This window comes from Carassius auratus, unplaced genomic scaffold (genome assembly GCF_003368295.1).
Source record: "Carassius auratus strain Wakin unplaced genomic scaffold, ASM336829v1 scaf_tig00216878, whole genome shotgun sequence".
In the NCBI taxonomy this organism is placed as follows: domain Eukaryota; kingdom Metazoa; phylum Chordata; class Actinopteri; order Cypriniformes; family Cyprinidae; genus Carassius; species Carassius auratus.
This window is the reverse complement of record NW_020528782.1, coordinates 174,547-195,429: the sequence shown is the minus strand read 5'-3', so window position 1 is coordinate 195,429 and position 20,883 is coordinate 174,547. Positions and strand designations below refer to the sequence as shown.

Sequence of the window (20,883 nt, the reverse complement as noted above, 5' to 3'; positions counted from 1 at the left end):
TTTTTTTTTTTTGAGCACAGGTGGACTCCCATACTGATGTAAGGCCCATTTTAAGTGAAATGGCTGAGAAATAGCAAAGGCCCCTGGATCGCTCAACACGTTCTAAACTGCCATCAGGCAGTGAAGCCACCAGAAGTCACAGCTAAAACAATGACCTCAAATCACCAGATGTGAAGCAAATCAGTCAAAGGGGATTAGTTTTTATGTTATGTGAATGTGAATTAATGTTTACTTCAGATGTTATGTGCAGTGTTCACGGTCTTTTGGGGCAAGATAAGCGATATATTTAAACCGTTTAGGTGGATGTCTGCAGCGCAATGACGACACATGTAACAATCCTACACAAAATAGCTTATTTCTTTATGAACATGATTATTCAGGAATTATTAAACATGAACATTTTAGTATCAGTAATGAATTTTAATTAATATATTACAATATATAATACAATCAATCAATTTTTTTTTCCTTTTCCTTTTTTGCAGGCACCAATCCGACAGAACATGTGCAAATATAACAGCAGAATACAAGTGAATACTATTTTTTTCTTAATAGTAAGAATACATTAGAATTCCATTACATATTTCTAAAAAAAAAAAAAAAAAAAAAAACTTGATAAGTAACATTAATATTTAAATATACAAGTGAACATTGATTCAGTTATTGACTGTGACAGGCCATCATTTTGATATCGGCTGATGTAATGAGACAGAGACGTTCGGATCCATATGCAGAACTTTAATTATGAGAATGGTCAAACAGGCAATGATCAGTAACGGCATCAGGTACGTTAGGGATAACCAGAATCGATAACAGAAACAAGCAGATGTCGGGGCAGGCAGCAGAGAATCAGAGTAGGTATAAACAATCCAAAGGTCAGGTACAGAAGGAACAAACACAAGGAAAAATGCTCTGAAATGTCAGACTGGCTAAACAAGACTTCACAATGTGGCTGTGTAGGAGTGCTGCTTATATGTGTGTAAATGAGGTGCAGGTGTGGCAATGAAGTTGGCTGCTGAATGAGGTGCAGGTGTGGCAAGGTGATTATGATGCAGAGACTCATGGGAGATGTAGTTCGGGTGCTAGTGTCCAAGTGATGATATGGTGACATCTGGTGGTTGATGGGTGGAATGGTACTGAGTGGAGTGCCTTCTACTAAAGTTTGTGGGCACTCCAGCTAATGATCGTGACAGCTGACACATTTGACAAATGTTTTTGCATACTGAAGTAAAATTCACAGTTTCACTCATTCTTTCTTCTACACACCACTCATCGATAAACCTTCTCTCTTTACAGGTCAAACAATATTTGCATTGTGTCAGGAAACATGCCTTTATCCAAGCGTTTTATGGTGCCAACCAAAGAGGTACAGAATATTTGAACCACAAATGTCTAAATTAATTAAACAATGTTGTATACAGCAAAATAATAATATTCAGTAAACAGAATGATAAACAAAATACAAATTATGATGCTACTTCAAGATTCCTTTTTCTTTAGTGTGTTATGTAGCTAATTGGGCATGTATAAGATCTGCAAAGTTATAAAGCTCAGTCTCTTCGGCTGACTGAAATCTGCCGAAAATGCCGTTAATGGATTCTCCCTTAAATCTCTATTTGAAAATATTTACACAATTTTGACCAAACTTAAACGCAAAGAAACATTAAAACATAAATATATTTTATTACACCAAATACACAAAACAATGATCTTTGAAAATAGAATCATATGACCCCTTTAACTTAACAGCTGCCATGATAAATGCAGATATACTGTAAATGTGATTTTAGGGTTAATCATACTCAGTGAGTGCATTATTATTTTTACAATCATTTCATTAAAATGTGGAAAACATTCAATATTCTGGAATAAGTTGTTGTCTGACCTCTGTGTTATTTTTTTACATTAAGGTTGATTATGAGGCTGTTTACAACAACATGGGCAAGCGCAGCATGTATTAAAATGTTTAAAAAATAAAATTGTTTTTTTCCACCATGCACCTCAGCAAAGCAAAATCCTACTTAGTAAGTGTTTTATTTATTTCTAGCATTACTTTATTAAACTGTGGAAAACATAGGCCTATTTAGATGTTGTGGTTTAAAATGCTAATAAGTTATTGACACCTCTGAGTCCCTATTTTTTCTTGATATATAACATTAAGTATTATCATTATGAGGCTGATTATGCCCACATGGATGATCTCAATGTGTAATTAAATTATATATATATATATATATATATATATATATATATATATATATATATATATATATATATATATATATATATATTATTTTTATTTATTTTTTTTACTTTCATGCTCAAAATAAATACATACAGTATATTGCATACTATCAGAAACATAGTCTGAGTCTGTAGCCTGTATTGATTTTATTAATGTTGTTGTCTCTGCTGCCATTTATCAACACTTCCCAGCATGTTTGTGAGAACATAAGTATAAATAAATATGACATTACAAATTTCCCATCCAGTTTAGCACCTCGATTTATATATTAATCCATCTATCACCCATAACTAATTTGCATTTGTTCCACACATTAATAGACCAAAATGCGTGGTAGGTGTTAATGACATCAGTATCATTTCATAACTGCTCACTTTCCATTGCAGTCATAGACAGTCCTCTACAGCAACCAACACTGCTTGTTTTAGGCTTACATTTAGGCTTTTAAATGAATTTGCCAGAGAAGAAACACCACGTGTCAGTCACATTCAACACATTTCCCAACAGATCATCAAAATAGCTTTCTTCCCCAAAATACTTTTAATTGACCATGATAATACACAAAGTAGTTTTTAACATAAAATGCAAACTAAATGCAAACTGAAACTAAATCTGCAAGCAAAATCTCAGGATTGTTGAAATGTAATAAAGCTCAGACACATGCTTGTGTGAAAGTGCAATCATTTTTTTAATTTCAAAAATTAATATATGTTTATTGACAATTTTGTGCAAAATAATTGGGAATATAGATTTAACCATTATTGTGCAGCCCTTGCTTATTTTGCCATGACAGGAAATGAGAGGAACTGACTTCATACACGCACATAAACAAAAAAAGACCTCATGACCAGTTGGTTAAAACTATTTAAAAAGTGGCTCAGAAAAGAGAAGTTGATTCTGAGAAAACCTCTATTACTATATTTGTTTGCAGATGCCACTTTTTATCTAATGCAATTCAGAAATTTTCCAAATTCATTTTGAAGCCATTGTAGTTATCAAGGTGATATGATGTAATAATTTGAATATTTTTGTGAATTATAGAAAGGCCACAGCAGCCCAGCATCAGTATTTCTGTCCAAAACTGTGGACACCATGCATGAAAGGGTTAAAAATGTAAAACTAATAACCCTGACACGAACATCTTTCAATGGTGGGGAGGATCCACCAAATGAGGTTATCTGAATTTGAAGGTGGACCCGGACAAAGCTTTTTCAAATTACACCCTGATACAAATAGGGATTTCGTCTGTACGAGCACGGCTTGAACATATTTCTATGTGTTTTAGTGAAAATGAACTACAGAGACTTGTGATTTCCGTGTCCTGAACAACGTTTGTCGAGCTGCTTACTGGGAATCCTCCCAAAACTTTCCATGACCACTTCAGGCCCCTACGTACACTTAATTTGCTTTTTCAGAAATAGTGGCTTTTTTTTTTTCATTAATAATTGTTTTTACGCTGCAGTAGGAAAAAAAATAATAATCTGAAAACACGCCATCTGCTATATTATATTATTGTGAATGTGAAGTGAGGACGGCACGGTAAAAAAAAATAAAAAAAAAATTATGAAGTAACTCTGACGTCATCAATATCATTTATTTTCTAAGCACTGCCATTGGTCTAGCCCCCCTTGGCACCGGTAGAGAAAAAATTATGGGGCCGTGCCTGTAGCAATATGAGTAATTTATTCTAATTTTGTCTCATCCATGTCTCATCATTAATATTGTTACAATATGCAATACTTGTTACAATGCAATACTTAAGATACTTTTATACAATATGCATTTATCTTTGGAATTTCCTATCTTTTGGGCAAGTTGGTTGAGCAAACAACTGCTCTGAAGTATTGTTCTGAATCTCTCTCATACACACACACACACACACACATACATACATACATAGATATATATAAAGCTGATTGGTAAACATTTGTCTACTACTTTTGTACCTCAATATTAAAAATTATTCAGTAATATTTTTAATTATTATTCTTATATAATATTAACTTATGTAATAAAATTATTATTCTATATTAAATTATTTTATTTGTGAACAATTATTTGCTTCTCATGTTATGACAAACGTGTGATACAATTACTTCCTGAAATCACTTAGCCTAGGAGACTGTTTTTATTTTATTTTTTTATTTTTTATTTAATTCACTGTTGTATGAAATCAATCAAATGCTCTCAGCTTGGCAGTTCCAACAATTCGGTAAAAAGCAATTGCTTTTTATAATAGTGGCAAATACACATTTGTAATGAAATTACAAAGCTATATTGCTGCATTTCACAAAGTAGTAAAGAAAAAAAATTCAAGAATTGATCACACAAATATATGGTACATTGATATATGATACATAATAACACTCCCATTATTTATATATTTTCACTTGAAAATAACACTATATAGAATAAAACTATAAGTATAATACAAATTAAGAATAAAACACTTGGTATTAATACTTAAGTTGGACACTCCTTGTGTTTATGCTTTTATGGCTGAATATACAGTTCTGTCTTCTTCATCAGAGCTTGAACTGCTATGGCGGCTCTTCTGGTTATGTTTGGGTTGATTAGCAGCAGGCTTGGCAGAACAAGACACAGTGGAGTAATTTACCTCATCTTCTTCACTGGTATCAGAATCCCAGTCCATATTTGTGAATGGAAGCTTTGGCACACATGCAGAAGAAACATTCTCATAATCTGGATTTTCTGTTGGGGAATTCTAGGAAAATAATAAAACAAATGTCCTCAATATACAGTTGTTGTATGTAAATGTGCTCCATATAATTTCTTGTTTGTCCTTATTGTGAACAATTTATTGTTGTTCTGAAGATATATGGTAATAGAATACAACTATTCTGAATCAGGCACGTGATCAGCAAGAGACCAAAAAAAAAAAAAAAAAAGGATAATCTTACCATGCCTACAAGCCACTCATTGTTAAAAATATATATTTTAGCACATTAAAAGATATATCTTATGTTGTAATACAGCCCCCCCCCCCAAAAAAAAAAAAAATTAAAAAGCAGCATTAAATAATCATGAGAACAATATAATAATATATTCTAATAAAGTACTATAATATTATAGTAAAGTATATAGAATTATTATTATTATTAAAGTACTTGGCAAAATTTTGGAATAATTACAATTATTAATGATTTTGAAATAACTATCTTCTGCTCATCAAGTTTTACATTTTAATATATCATAAAATGTAATGTTGTGATGCAGAGTATAATTGTCAAGTTTCCTGTGTCACACAATCTTTTAGAAATCTTTACAATTTATTTGACTCTCAAGAAACATTTCTTATTATTATCAATTTACAAAAAAATGCTGCTTCATATTTTGTGTGGAATTGATTCTGCACTTTATTTTATAGGATTTTTTGATAAATATAAAGTTTAATGTACAGCATTTATTTGCATTCATCAAATATATTAATTAAATGTGTTAATGCATTTAATCAATAGAAATCACTTTAAATGTCTTCACTCACTTTTTGCCACTTTCATGCATAATGAATACAATTAATAATTCCTCTCTTTCTTTTTAAAATCTTATACAAATGTTTGAGCGGTATCATTGTTTCCACAAAAATATTAAGCAACAAAACTGTTTCTAACATTTATAATAATGAGAAATGTTTCTTGAGCAGCAAATCAGCATATTAGAATGATTTATGAAGGATTATGTGACACAACAGATTAATAAACATTTCTAATGACGAATGTTTCATTCCCAAATGTGCTCAAATCGTGTTTTTTTTTTTTTTAACCATGAAATACTACAGTAATAATATAATGAGCAGTAGCCCATAAATTATATATTTTAGACCTGTCGGGTCCGATTTCGCGGCAAATCGCATACCTAATCAATTCACGTTTGTCTCGTCATATCCGTAAACAGAGATAATTAGTTCTGGATAATCTGGCATGTTTATGGTGTGGGGGCAACATAAAGTTGGAACATATTGTCACAACGAGCGAGAAATATTGATCATGGACCGTGAAAGCGATCGAAATCAGCAGTTTTAAATTCAAAGGAACTCGAAGAGAGCAGAGAAGGCAAAAAGGGAAAAAGCGAATTCCCTAAAAATTAGGGAAGGTCCCTAATAAAACCCGGAATGACATTTGGTGATGAGAACTCCCGAGATTGGAATCGATTTAAAACCAACCAGAGATGATTATTTCGTGGTACAGGTAAGATATTTTATTTGACTCATAGATAATAACAAAAAAGAGTCATTTCATTAGGCTATGGGTGCTGTGTTGGAATTCATTTTCAAGGATGGATTGCGTGAAGTATAAACATATGTCACCAAATTAACAATTAACGTACAGTAGCTGCGTCTTTTCTTCATTTTAAACGTTTTCAGCTGTATAACTAGACAACTGTATCTCTTGAACCTGTGTTTTGATTGCGTTTCATTCACAAAGTTTTATTTTTCAACCGCTAGACGGCCACAAACTCCACTGTTACTTTGAATATTCTGACGTATTCCGGAGAAGGCTTACCGTTGTCTGCTTATTCTTTGACACCACAGCGTAGACTGATGAACTGTCAGGTACTCTAAAATCACAACCAAACATTTTAAAGCATCTTTAGTCATATATATAAATGAGCATGTAAAATTGACATTTTACCCTGATTTCATAATAAGTATAAAGCTTTAACTGATGTTTGACTGATTTTCATTTTCCCTATTCGCTTTACCTTTTTCCTGGCTCATTTTGTCCCTTGAAATCAAGAGTGACATAGTTTAGGGTAGCTGCGTCATTGTCCATATATCCAGTTTTTTCTTGTTTGGGGGACTGTTTTCCCTGATAGAGAGAGAGAGAGAGAGAAAAAAACATCACAAAAACATCACATAACGTGATATTGAGGTTTCAATGACCTGTTCCAAAAAAACCAACAACAACATTCTCTCACCAGTTTCATTTGTGGCAGTTTAATAGCAGCATACACCGTGTGGATATTAGATTTTGGCCTTAAGAGAAAAACAGGTTATTTAATTTCATTGCACAAAGCTGATGTCTCTCTAATTCTGCAAGCTATTACCTTGGATCAAGGTCTCGGACTTGTGCAGGATCTTGGGAATGGGGTGTTGGACGTGATTGACCAACCCTTCCGTAACCTGGATCAGGAATGTCCTCCGCAGACAGATTTTCCTGGGTATTATTACGTGATCCCTAATTGTTTAAATATTCCAAACAAAACAGGATTTATCTCTTGAGAAAACAAATATTTAATTGTTTAAAAAAATTCATATTAAGGTGATTTCAGTATACTGTAAGTATTGCGAAATTGCGAAACAATTGCGAAACAAACAGAAGTAAAATAACCAATAAAAGTAAGCTTGTCACTGTTGAAGAGCGTGACAGGAATGCTGGAAAAAAGCACAATGGATTATCTGCTCCACTTTGCTGATTTGATCTTGCCTTGATGATAGTCCTGTAAAATAACAAGCACAATAACTGGAATAACTGCCAACTTCAAACTCAATTCCTAATAGAACTACTAATATACAGATGAACTAATAAATGATACAGGCTTATTTAGTGATATTTCTTCACTTAAATAACTTTTGGAAGAAGAAAGATGAATGCACCTGCGTATCAGAAAGATGGCCACAACAATGAGAATCAACAGGAGAATGATGGGTAAGAAGATCTGGTAGAACACCGTGAGAGAGTTACCTAAATGAAATTCATGAATGAACCCAGTTAACCAAGAAGTACAATATGTCGAAGCATTTGGTTTTAAACATCCATTTTATAATAATAAAAAAAAAGACAGTATGCTATATTAACAGCTAGTGGTTGATAGAAGTATTGCAGTCCAAAAATCACAATATTGGAGAAAGTTGTTTCTGCTGCCCACTGGACACTCACGCCTTATCCAACTGTAATTTTATGAATTGATTTATCAATGTTTCAATATGCCTCTGTTCATAGAGTTTTTTAGATGGATGAGAAGTAGGGGTGGGCGATATCTCTATTTAAAATATATCTATATATTTTTTTAAACATGATATGGATTTTGACATATCGTATATATCGATATATTGTTTATATTTAATTCTGATTCTTCTGAATCTTCTCTGTGCTGTGCTTGCCCCCCGCCTCCTTGATTTTGTTCCCCTCGCGTGTTGTCTCATTGAACATGGCAATGTCCGCAAGCAGCCCGGACGCTACAGAACTAGTCTCAAAAAAAAGGAGAACTGGCTCCATTATATGGAGATACTTCGGTTTTAAGGCATCGGGCGAACAGCAGGCAGATGTCTACTGTAGGGCCCTATGATTTCCGTAATGTAGAAAATGCGGACGGAATCGTGGAATCCAGTCATAATCACGAATTTACAGTTTAACGTGGAATGTCACGGAATTTGTTAAATTTTGAATGAATTAATCAAAAGTAGGTCATTGCTCTCAAATAAAATCGTGATCTGGACTAATATCTACAAATATTAAGCCAGAAAAGTCTATTTAAATATGAATCCTGCATGTTCTGCGTGTCTGTGTTAATGAATGGCACAGTAGCGCTTCTTCGTTTTATTACACACACGGAAGCATGCGTGACGCTTGCGGTGATATCAGCGTCTGTCGTCTCACTAAATGAGAATGTAAACACATGAACAACATCTCCAGAACTGCACTGAGAGTCACTTCATGAGCATCTGACCGTTTGATTTGAGTAAAACTATCGTCATATATCACATCATAGACTGTAGTATCACATACACAGAACTGTAACGGTAAACCCGTCAAATTAAAAGTATTTGCCAGAAATCTATTACTATTGTCCAGCAGAATGTACTTAGCCTATTACTACTATTAAAATGAAACGAACATAATTTAAGGAATAATCACACGACATTTAAATAATTAAAAGATAAATTAAATGAATGTTTTATGCCTTCATTTGATAACCAGAAAAATGTAAATGCACAGAGTTTCAGAGGGGAAAAACACTTCACATAAGGCTATATTAAGATTTTTTTTTTACAAATTAAGTTGTTTTATGCATCTAAATAATTACACATGCTAAAACACATAATTAGCTAACAATAAAACATTTGGTGAAGAAAAACATAAAACATTTCATAGGGCCCTAAACGTGATATTTGGCATATTTGTTTTGTGTGGGGGGGGGTAGTTTATAGGGTTATCTTTCCTGTAAAGATATCGAGACATATATCGTATATCGAGATATAGCAAAATATATTGAGATATATTTTTTGCTCCATATCGTTTTTTCAGAGAAACGAGTATGTGAGCTTGCCATGTTTCTTAAGTGTATAAACCTAGTGGTATTTTTATGCTTTCATAAAGGTTTTCATTAAGGTTTAATAGAATGATACGCTGAAAAATATCCTACACCCTGAAAGATTAGGTCAATTAAAATATTAGGTAAATAAATCACTTGGTCATCATGGTTACAACAAAGAGACAGTTGAAGTGGTTAAAGTCTGGCGGAAGAAGTTCTAGAAGAGCTAAATGCAGCTAACATTTTATTCCAATTTGAGTAATTTGGTTAATAAATTTTTATGAGGTGTTATTTCATACTCACTGCTGATAAATAACTTGATGCTTTTGGATTGTGATTTTCCGATAGCATTGGCTGCTGTACAGTAATACATTCCTGGGCTCTTTTGCCAAACAGTGAAGTTCTGCTGGTGTGATACTACCGTGGTGTTATCCTCCTCTCTGTACCATTTGTACTCCGTGACGGCAGGATACGCATCTGCACTGCAGGTCAGACGGACTGGAATCTCCCAATTCCACTGAGTTAAAGTTGTCATGTTATGGACAATATTCATGTTTGGAGCATCTATAGAAAACGGGCAAACAGACATGAATACTCATAATGTTATTTAGATGGAAAGCATTGATTATGTGCTTTGTTATAAATGACAGCTGTGGACAACAACATATTTTTGGACTATGCAATATTACCTAGCTATCTTGACAAACTCATTCATTTGACTACTTTGGACAATCTTATATCTGCCACAAAACTCAAATTCCAAAAATGAAGAAATTTTTTGCCTCAAAAAGCATGTCCTAACTAGAAGAAAAGAGTACTCACACTTGACCTTGATCTCTACAGATGTGGATTCTGTTTTTCCAATGGAATTATGAGCAATACAGACGTACTGACCAGAATCAGTGACTTTCAGAGAGGTAAATTGTAGTTCCTGTTCATGTCCGACAGTGTTTATTCCCCCATTAAAGCGTTTCTTCCACTCATATGAGGATGGAGCAGGTTTGGAGTGAGCCTCACATGTAAGGGTCAGCTCACTCCCAGATTTCTGTTCTCCTTTAGAGCTTACACTCACATTTTTAGGTGCATCTATACACACATGATATATAAAAGATCCAAATTATTTAGTTGAAGTAATCCTATTAATCAGTTTGGTCGCTTTCAAGGAAATTAAAACATCTCATACCCCTCAAAAGTCCTTCAAATGTCTTTTAAATAATTGCACATATTTCAATTTTGATCCTTACTTACGCAACACAATTAGCTCTCGTTTAGTTTCTGAATTTCCTTGTGAATTTCTTGCTTTGCATGTGTACATCCCTGCATCTGACTCAGAGACATTGAAGTATAGAGTGAACATGTTTGCAGATGCATTGCTGTTCACTCGATTCTTCTGAACAGATCTCAGATCACCCCGAGGTCCTGTCACTGTGAGCTGTGAGTCAGGAAAGCTTTGAACCGAGCAGATAATGGAGATCACTTCAAACTCTCTCACTTCCTCCTTCATGATCAAACTGAGATTAGATGGAGGATCTGAAGAGTTCAAAAGAAAAAGTGACAAAAAATATTTGGCTATTCATGAAATCATCAACTTTGATTAGTTAAGATATAGATTTTAGAGCGAAACAGACTTACAAAGCACACCAACTGTAATGGCGTGTGATCTTGTGCCAATAGTGTTGGTAACATCACATGTGTACTGCCCTGCATGTTGAATGGTCACATTCTTAATATTTAACTGTCCAGTTTTTATTGATAACGGGAAAGAAGACAGTCCAGGTTTGTGCTTCCATGTGTACATGAGTGACGGAGGGTTAGCATCAGCTGAGCACGTCAAAGTCAGTGGAGTGCCCACTTTTACAGAGGCAGAGCCCTCGATTTTGATGTTTCTTGGTGAATCTGTGAGAACAGAAAAACAAACATTTAGAAGAGCATCACACTCAGTAAAATATAATATTAACACGTTTTGGTAAGAATATATTATTGTAACTTATTTATGTGAAGAGATTTATCCTCTAACATGCGTTTCCATTTAAAGCATTTCAGCATTTTAATTAGTTTATTCTGCAGAAGTTTTGCAAATTACAATGAGTAATGTTAACTTTTATTATCATAACTTTAGTTTGATATTATATATAGCAAACAAACCATTAACACATTTGTTTGTTGAAGGAACAATAAGTAATATAAAGTGCTATAAATAATGTAATACTTACACATTACAGAAACCTTAAGGTCATCTGATTTCACAGTTTTTATCCCATTATCAGCCTGGCACTGGTAAGATCCTCTGTCCTCTGCAGTAACTTCACTGATGATGAGTGTCTCGCCAGTTTTATGCAGGTCTTGGGAATTTTTGTACCATGTAAACTGATTGACTGTTGGGTTACTGTTCTGGACTGAACACTTGAGTTCTAGTTTGCCTCCCTCTTTGAGATCTGTAACCCTTCCCAGAGGATGAACTGTGACGCCTTGTGGACCATCTAAAAAATGTAGTGCACAGGCACAAGAAATGCATGTTTAATACATTTGAAAGTAAAATTAAATTATTTTAACAAATTAATCACTGAAGTTCATAATATTATGCCTTTCTTCAAAGTTATCTGTTCACATAAAACATTATACTCACACTTCACATCAATTTTAATGCTATTTGATTTCTTTGCTCCATGCTTGTTTTCAGCTTCACAGTAATATTCTCCACTGTCTTCTGGTTTCACACTAGTTAGTGTCAAGTTAGACGTTTGTTGAACTTTTTCTGTTTTCTCGTTTCTGAACCATGTGAAGCTGACATCAGGGCGTCCTGCGCTGCTGCAGGAGAGAGTGACTGAACCTCCCTCCTTTACATCTTCAGAGCTCACGGTTGCCTTTGTGTCTTTAGGAGCATCTAGAGAAGAAAAGAGATGAAGACAGCTGCTGTGAATAATGCTCAGTCAGTGACTGTGTACAGTAAATGTTCATAAACACATGATGTACACACTCACATTCCACAGACAGTGTGATATTTCTGATCTGGCAGCTGTCCTCACTCTTCGCTGGACGACAAGACAGAGTCCGGTTGTCATCTTTCCATGTCACATTGAGCTTTAATTTGGTGACCTTTCTGTCTCCTCCTTCCTCTTCAGTCAGTCCGATCATATGAGTTGTCAAGGAGGAAACCCATTCTTGCTTTTGTCCTGATGTATGGATGAGCCATTCAGGATAAGAATCACAGAAACCAGATGTGGAACAGCGAACAGTCAATTCTTCTGACTCTTGGAGTGGATTTATCAGCTCTGATGGTTCAATGTGCACCTTACAAGGATTGTCTGGAATCAAGAGAAGAATATTGAGTCAGAACAAGTGATCCAGAACAAAGAAATATATTATTATATTATATTATCATCTTAATATAATAAATTGTAATAAGAAATAATCTTACATTTCTATAATTCAGTAGAACCCAGAAGTGAAACAAATCAAGGTTGTGTTGCACAATATTCTTAAGTCATATGACTGGTTTGTGTACATTAATCAATGATGATCTAGTCTGTTGTAGTTTTATTTATGTGATTAAAAGACGTTTACTCATGTTGGAGCATTGTGATTGATTATGAGACACGAATACCAGTGCATCGTCATGAAAACTTCAAATATATTGTCGGGTCATATGAACTTTTGAAAATTGTATTATTACTTGCTATTTGTTGCTATTTGTCGTTTTTTGAGCACCTAAATCAAAGGTTCATTGTTTCAAAAAAAAAAAAGAGTAGCATTAATTTTCTTTTAAACGTGTTTTATGGATGTAAAAAATATGGATAGACACAACGGGTAAATAAATGATGGCAAAAAAAATGTATGTGAAAACAGCCTTTAGGACAACATCAAATGAATCCCATTCAAAAACAAATAATAAAAATAATCATTGCTCACCTGTAACTGTGAGAGTCAGAGTATCACTCATGAACTTATGTAAACCAATAGTTCTAAACCTGTATCTCCCACTGTCTGTCTTTTGAAGATCAGTGATTCTTAAATCACATTTTATCCAGTTGTTATCCTGCTGTGTTTGCTGCTTCAGTGATGTTGCATTGGTGATGTATTCAGCTCTGCTGGAGTAATCTGATGACTGGGGACGTTCTTCTGTGTTACTGTATACTATAGTCCCAGAAAACATTTGCAATGTTTTATTATATTCTGGATCTTTAAACCACAACAGTGTATATGTTTCGTCATTTTCTTTTTTGTAAGCACAGGGGATGGTCACACATGATCCTTCTTTAATTTCTACTGCTTTTTCAGGCACAATTATTAACGTTTCTTTTGAGCCGGTGCAGAAGACGGTAAGAAGAACTGCAGGAAAAACAACATCAGTGATACTTTCATTTATATTGGTAAATTAGGACCATCAATAAATAAAAAATCAGCATTCAGTATAAAATAGAGACAATACACACCAAACAGAAACAGAGGAATCCCTTCAGGAACCGTCATTTTGTCTGCTGCTGATGAAATAAATACAGTTATACTCTGACAGCACATTTGGTGTTTGTCGTTGTGTGTGGGTGAATATGTTTTTTTTTTTTTGGTGGTCACAGCTGTTAATGAGTCAGTCTGTTTCTCCTTCCTTTTGTTCATCCTTGCATGCCAGAAATGTCATTTTTGCATGACAACATGCAGTTTGTTAATTACACCAAATTGTTAATTACACCTAATTGTTTTTTTTTTATTGAACTTGTTACCTTATTTTATTCAACCTGCAATTACAGCAGCAAATGAATCATGCCTACTGCTCTATCAAGCTAAATAATTTTCTGCTGTAATAACTGACTATTTTATTCCTTAAACAGTTAATCGTTTATTAGAATTTGCTGATGACTCCCTAAATGTTTCTCAAACGCTATAATGACCCGATCACATGCCAAACATTTTTTTTCTCTAACTGAATCACAGTGCATTTCATTCATGAGCTTTACAGTTTTAACAGATGATGATGATAGTAATCTGACAACAACCAATTGTGTTTACCACAAATAATAAGACAGAAAGAAAGAAAGAGAAATATTTTACCTTCGATATTTTACTAAATCGAATCCGTTGTTCTCGATGGGGGTCTTAAAAACATTCAAACCGAGAAACAAAAGCAGAACTTCACCCATGTGCATTTCTAACTTGTTATATTTGCATAGTTCAACTTTCAGACATAAAAGAAATAGGCAAAAGCACACATTCCTGGTAGAGATAAAGATATATGTTAATTCTGTCTTCTAAGCGTGAAGCTCACTTCCTGTTACAGTGGGTAGTTCTGTTTTAAACGATTCAAAAAATAAAACCCCCTCTAATGGAGGTGCCAAATGTGCTGCAACATCAGAGGTGTACTCACACTAGGCAACGTATTTAGGATTAGGATGAACTGGAATTGTAGTTTGTGAGTCAAGCTGCAAATTCAGCTGTCTCCATAATAATCATCTGATATATGCAGCGCAATCAAGTGAAAATCGCTGCCTGTTGTTCTTCAGAATGTCTGAAAAATGTCTTCATAAATCACCTCCTCATTGTAATACCTATATCATAACCATGTCATTATACATTTTATAAATTTTACATTTGTGTCCTCATAGACCACATACAGGGAGTGCAGAATTATTAGGCAAGTTGTATTTTTGAGGAATAATTTTATTATTGAACAACAACCATGTTCTCAATGATTCCAAAAACTCATTAATATCAAAGCTGAATATTTTTGGAAGTAGTTTTTAGTTTGTTTTTAGTTGTAGCTATTTTAGGAGGATATCTGTGTGTGCAGGTGACTATTACTGTGCATAATTATTAGGCAACTTAACAAAAAACAAATATATACCCATTTCAATTATTTATTTTCAGCAGTGAAACCAATATAACATCTCAACATTCACAAATATACATTTCTGACATTCAAAAACAAAACAAAAACAAATCAGTGACCAATATAGCCACCTTTCTTTGCAAGGACACTCAAAAGCCTGCCATCCAAGGATTCTGTCAGTGTTTTGATCTGTTCAACATCAACATTGCGTGCAGCAGCAACCACAGCCTCCCAGACACTGTTCAGAGAGGTGTACTGTTTTTCCCTCCTTGTAAATCTCACATTTCATGATGGACCACAGGTTCTCTATGGGGTTCAGATCAGGTGAACAAGGAGGCCAAGTCATTCGTTTTTCTTCTGTGTGCATGTGTATGTATACACTCATACTGTATAGAAAGAGATGGGAAGAAAGTTTTTTCAATAGATTCCTTACCTAGTGAAAGATAAATATACAGAAATGTATTACCTATATATATATATATATATATGTGTGTGTGTGTGTGTGTGTGTGTGTGTGTGTGTGTGTGTGTGTGTGTGTGTGTGTGTGTATATGTAAATACATAAATTCACAATTTATTTCATGCTAAGTATACTACAAATACATTTACATATGATTTACATATTAAAGTCTGCTAAATTGGAAGATATCATTTTCTTAATGCTCTTTAGTATACATTAGGTACACTAAGTATACATTAGGTACACTTTAAATATCCTGCATTTAAATATTATCAATCTCAACATTTAAAACACATTTTAGGCCTAATATTGATAAAATGTGCATTGCGTACAAGTAGTAGTACAAATAAAGTTTAATTATAATTTTTATAATTAATTGTCAGTAAATAAACAATAAATAAAAACAATGGAATTGTAAAATATAAATAGCTAAAATCTCAGTATTTGACTAATTTATTAGGGTTTGTAAGGGAAAAAAAACATGAGAGCAAATACCATTAACTGAGTGAAGAATGAACTGCATAACTAATTATGGTGAACGATAATACGTAATAATAATAATCCTTTCTCTTCCTTCTCTCTTTCTTGTGGCCAAGCAGTAAATAAGTATCATATGATATACCAACCTGCTAGCTACACTTCACTGACATTGAATGCTGGATATTTTAATTTTCTCCATCATCATCCTGATCTTTTAATAAATCTTAAATTACAAACTGCTGTCTTCTCGTGGTTGGCCTACCAGGCTTACTTGTGTCAGCCATTTTGACTCATGTGCTATCCACAGACTTTACCCTCCCCACATTTCTCTTTGCTAAAGTGTCATAAGTTCAATTACACCCTTTTGGCACCAACTGACTCAGTATTTTCAGTGTTAAGTCTTTTGGTTTCTAACGAATAACTCCAAAATCCTTATGAATTCACTTGTCCTTTTTGCAGTAGAAAGAGCTCATCAAGAGCTTTCGTTTGAGATAAATACATAGTGGGGAAATATTTATTCGGTCCATAGCTGACTTAAATGTGTACACTTACAAAGAAATTAAGGATCTGCTATTTTGATGGTATCTGTTTATTTTAATGTATAGAGACACAATAAAAAAAAGAAACACTTATATAAAGGTTAGAAATTTATTTTCCATCAGTGAGTGAAATAAGCATTTGATCCTTAAGCAAAACATGACTTAGTACTTGGTGCAGAAATCCTTGTTGGCAAACACAGAGGTAAGTCGTTTTTTGTAGTTGGTCACCAGGTTTGCACACATCTCAGGAGAGATTTTGATCCACTCCTCTTTACAGATCCTCTCTAAATCCTTAAAGGGATCATGCGATGCAATTTAAAATTTTCCTTTCTCTTTGGAGTGTTACAAGCTCTTGGTGCTTGAATAATATCTGTAAAGTTGCAAAGTCTCAAATCCAGATATTCTTTATCAAAGTTAAGACTATGCCACGCCCCCTTAAACGGCTCATTTAAACACACCCCCACATGTCTATGTCAGTATGTGGAAATATTTGCGTAATGCCAAACATTTTGATCATGCAAATAAAGTTGTTTCAGTAACCACAGTTAGTGTTGAAGCAGCATGTCAGGGAGATGCTGTGTGCTTCTAGAAAAAAGAAGCAAAAAGCAGTTTATTTGGCCTTCCGAAAGTAGATGCATTTAGGAATCTTTAAGATCACTTACAACAGAACAGCAATGCTTTTTATGACCCATTTCATGACCCTATGAGAAGAGGTCATCCTGACTTTGCTAAAAAAATCTGGTGCTTCTGAATCAGCTACTGTAATTATGTTTGGTTATTAGTTATTAAGTATCTAAGTATATGCTATTGAATGTTCAAATGAGGAGTTTTGTGTGTGTGTGTGTTTGTGTGCGTGTGCGTGTGTGTTTGTGTGTGTGAGAAAGAGAGCGAGAGAGATGGTCACACACTGGTCAGCTGTCTTAACCATCTGTGGCTTGTTTACTGCAAACACATATGAGCTTCATCACTGTGTCTGTGACGAGACTCTGTTCACCTTTCGGCCTTGAATTGATGGTAAAACTAAGGACATTATTGACTGTCTTTACATTTATTTAAAATATGAAGCTAGCATTTATGTTGCATTTCCAACAAGGGCTTATGGTGTTTGGCCAATCACAATACACTGGGTCAGTTGGCCAATCAGAGCACACACTTCCCTTATCTGAAGAGGACTTTGTAGAAAATGACTCTTTAAGAGAGGCGGGGCATAGAGGACATACAATAATGTACATTATTTAAAATAACAATGTGTTTTTTTTAAACATTAAAGCATGTCAACATATTCTGTTACACGAAATACACAAAATAATGATCATTAAAAAGCATCATATGACCCCTTTAAGGTTTCTTTGTGTTGTTTGACAACTCAAAGTTTCAGCTCCCTCCACAGATTTTCTGTCTGTGTTTTCCACCTCTGTGCTTGACTGTAGGAATGGTGTTCCTGGGGTAAACTGATTTTGGACAGGCTTTTGAGGTAGCGTAATGGTTTAATGATCTACAGCAAAATATATAGAGCTTTGGTGATAACTAAGTGGATATTTAATTACTGCAATATTAATTTATCCCTAGAAATGACATAAAAAGTGGAGGAAAAAAAAAACGTTGATCAAAAACATACATTTAGAGAGAAAAAAAAAAACTCACAACGACTGCAACTTTCAGACGCCATCTTTATTTTTTGTCTTAACTGTCACAGGATATAATGCACAGGATTGTGGGATTTTAAAGACAGCAAAGGATACATCTACTGTATGCTGCCTTCAAAAATTGGCCAGATGAAGGCATCAGAGGACAAAGAAATTAAGCTTGAATTGAATTCGGACATGCCTCGATGCCTTCCTACCTTTGAATGCGTCTTACAAAGGCAGCATTTTTCAGTTTTCAGATGCAGTCTATTTAACTCCCAGTCAGTTCCTGTTCAGATTACAGAGCATTGTCTAGCATTTATCACTCAGCAAGTGTTAGCTACTTTACCAAGCCATTCCGTGTTTATTTCCTGTTTAATCTCTAGTATTGTTCTGCATTTATTACTTAACAAGTGATAGATGTTTTACAGAGCCTAGTTTCTCAGTCAGAGGTGGGTAGTAACGAGTTACATTTACTTCGTTACATTTACTTGAGTAATTTTTAGGGGTAACTAATACTTTTCGGAGTATATTTAAAGATGGGTACTTTATACTCTTACTTGAGCAAATTTCTTGGGAAAAATCTGTACTTTTACTTCGTTACTGTAGGCGACGCCCCTCTCGTTACTTTATCTTAATGCAATAAATGTTATAAATGCTTCAGTTTATTCCAAACGCGCCATCTACTTTTCTCTGGGCAATGAGCGATGCCCGCTAATGATTCATTATTTTGAGTCAATTCTGTTCAAAGGCTTGATCAAACCAACTGGCAAACGAGTGAATTGGTTCATGAATCAGTTTGAATGAGTCGTTCAGTTCCCTGCACCACGCGCTGAGCGTCTGAAGCGGTTCACAGTTGTAACGTTTAAGATCATCAGCAGCGTTGAAAACATGGATATGGATCTGCACTGAATTGAAAGCAAATCTGCAGGCTAGTATTTGCTTGTGATGGAGATCCTTATTAGATGAACACCGTGTGTGCTGTATACTGTTTAACAGGTAATAACTTGGGCTACAGTATATTCGATTACAGTACACGTTACCACTGTGATGGTAGTTTGTTGTACGTGTGTGGCTTATAACAGAGGGGAGTCAGTTGAATGCAGCTTCCAAAAGACAAAAAAAAAAAAAAAAGCCGATTAAGATTTTATTAATTTTAATACAATCACACCGGTGCGAGTACGTTCAGCAAGTCATATCATCAGCTGTTAAATTCAGATCTGTGATCGATAGCTGGCGCTGAGCCAGAGATAGATGCGTTTTTACAGAGTTGCGCATTATAACCAATCACACACGATTCTTTTGAATGCAATGGCCAATCAGAGGCGCTCAGATGAGTCATCGCTAAAATGCCGGTGCTTCCTTCACTCGCTCGCTGACTGAATACCTCTTTCTGGCGAATGCTCTCGTCAGAAACAACAAAGTGCAGATGTGTGTACGAATCTATAATTAAGATATTGATTTCACATTGTTAACAGTTTCAGTGATTTTAATGGGAGTTTCTGAGAGTGATTGAAATTGCCTGTGTAAAAATGATCTTTAATAATGTAAATGCTATTTGCTCTCTTTCTGAACAATGAAAGATTAGTAGCAAAATTTATATCACATTACCTTTCAATATTAAATTCACATTTAATATAAAGTAAGTCGTATTAAAAACATGTTATGGCATGAAACCTATATCTGTTACTTAAGTAAACAGACAGGGTTTTATGATAAATTGGAGTAAAGGCTGATGAAATATATACATTTATACACGCACACATACATTACATACATTTAATCTATATATCTAAATAAAAATAGGCTCCGTATATATTACCCAAAGTAACTAGTAACTAACTACTTGAGTAGATTTTTTATCCGATACTCTTTTACTCTTACTCAAGTAACTATTCAAGACTAGTACTTATACTTTTACTTGAGTAAATATTTCTAGAATTACTTTTACTTGAGTAAAGTTTTTGGGTACTCTACCCACCTCTGTTCTCAGTTTCTTGGATTAACCCTTGTTTCACCTGTTTGTTCCCCGTCTGGATTGTTGTTCATGATATCAGACTACCCCTCTTGTCAAGCCCAACCGATGTTGTTTGCAGATTGAGGACCCATGCTTTTTCTGGGAATACTCTAGTGTCTTGTCCGTGCCATACTTGTTTGCTGTTGTTTGACCCTCTCTGTGTCATAACCATGTTTCTCAATTATAGCTTGCACATGGATCCGCACGTCTCGACTGCACTGTTACAATAGCAGATTTTTTTTGTAAACCATATGAAACAACCCATTGCCTATTCTAAATTCTAATTACATTTTTTTTTAATACTCATTTTGGCATATATTCTATTTGTTAAATTTGGCCTAGATTGATGAGCGCTTTGTTACTCCGTTTCAAATGAACAAAACATTCAAATTTTTGAAAATAATTTAATCAATTACCACACA

At 34.4% G+C, this 20,883-nt stretch overlaps 1 protein-coding gene across 2 annotated transcripts; it reads right to left on the bottom strand.

The window, feature by feature from the left end:
* Positions 1–4,387: 4,387 nt before the first annotated feature.
* Positions 4,388–14,741, bottom strand: LOC113099162 (B-cell receptor CD22-like). Of its 2 annotated transcripts, none has more exons than XM_026264247.1 (17): positions 14,567–14,741; positions 13,954–14,001; positions 13,430–13,849; positions 12,502–12,825; positions 12,147–12,404; positions 11,734–12,000; positions 11,153–11,416; positions 10,769–11,050; positions 10,343–10,606; positions 9,824–10,084; positions 7,863–7,950; positions 7,597–7,705; positions 7,313–7,443; positions 7,184–7,241; positions 6,968–7,074; positions 6,769–6,823; positions 4,388–4,970 (listed from the first exon to the last, which is right to left on the bottom strand). In XM_026264247.1, the coding sequence occupies exons 2-17, from the start codon at positions 13,988–13,990 to the stop codon at positions 4,731–4,733; spliced, it is 3,165 nt and encodes a 1,054-aa protein (XP_026120032.1). In that variant the 5' UTR covers positions 13,991–14,001; positions 14,567–14,741; the 3' UTR covers positions 4,388–4,730. The 2 variants fall into 2 exon arrangements, with proteins under 2 accessions (XP_026120032.1, XP_026120031.1); XM_026264246.1 differs by having other exon boundaries at positions 13,954–13,998.
* Between the last annotated feature and the right edge of the window lie 6,142 nt (positions 14,742–20,883).

Coding starts and splice junctions, on each gene's coding strand:
- LOC113099162 (XM_026264247.1), bottom strand. CDS start 13,990: ATGACGGTTCCTGAAGGGATTCCTCTGTTTCTGTTTG. Junction 12,826..13,429: donor TCTGACTCTCACAGTTACAG/GTGAGCAATGAT, acceptor TCTTGATTCCAG/ACAATCCTTGTAAGGTGCAC. Junction 7,075..7,183: donor AACTGCCACAAATGAAACTG/GTGAGAGAATGT, acceptor TCTCTCTATCAG/GGAAAACAGTCCCCCAAACA.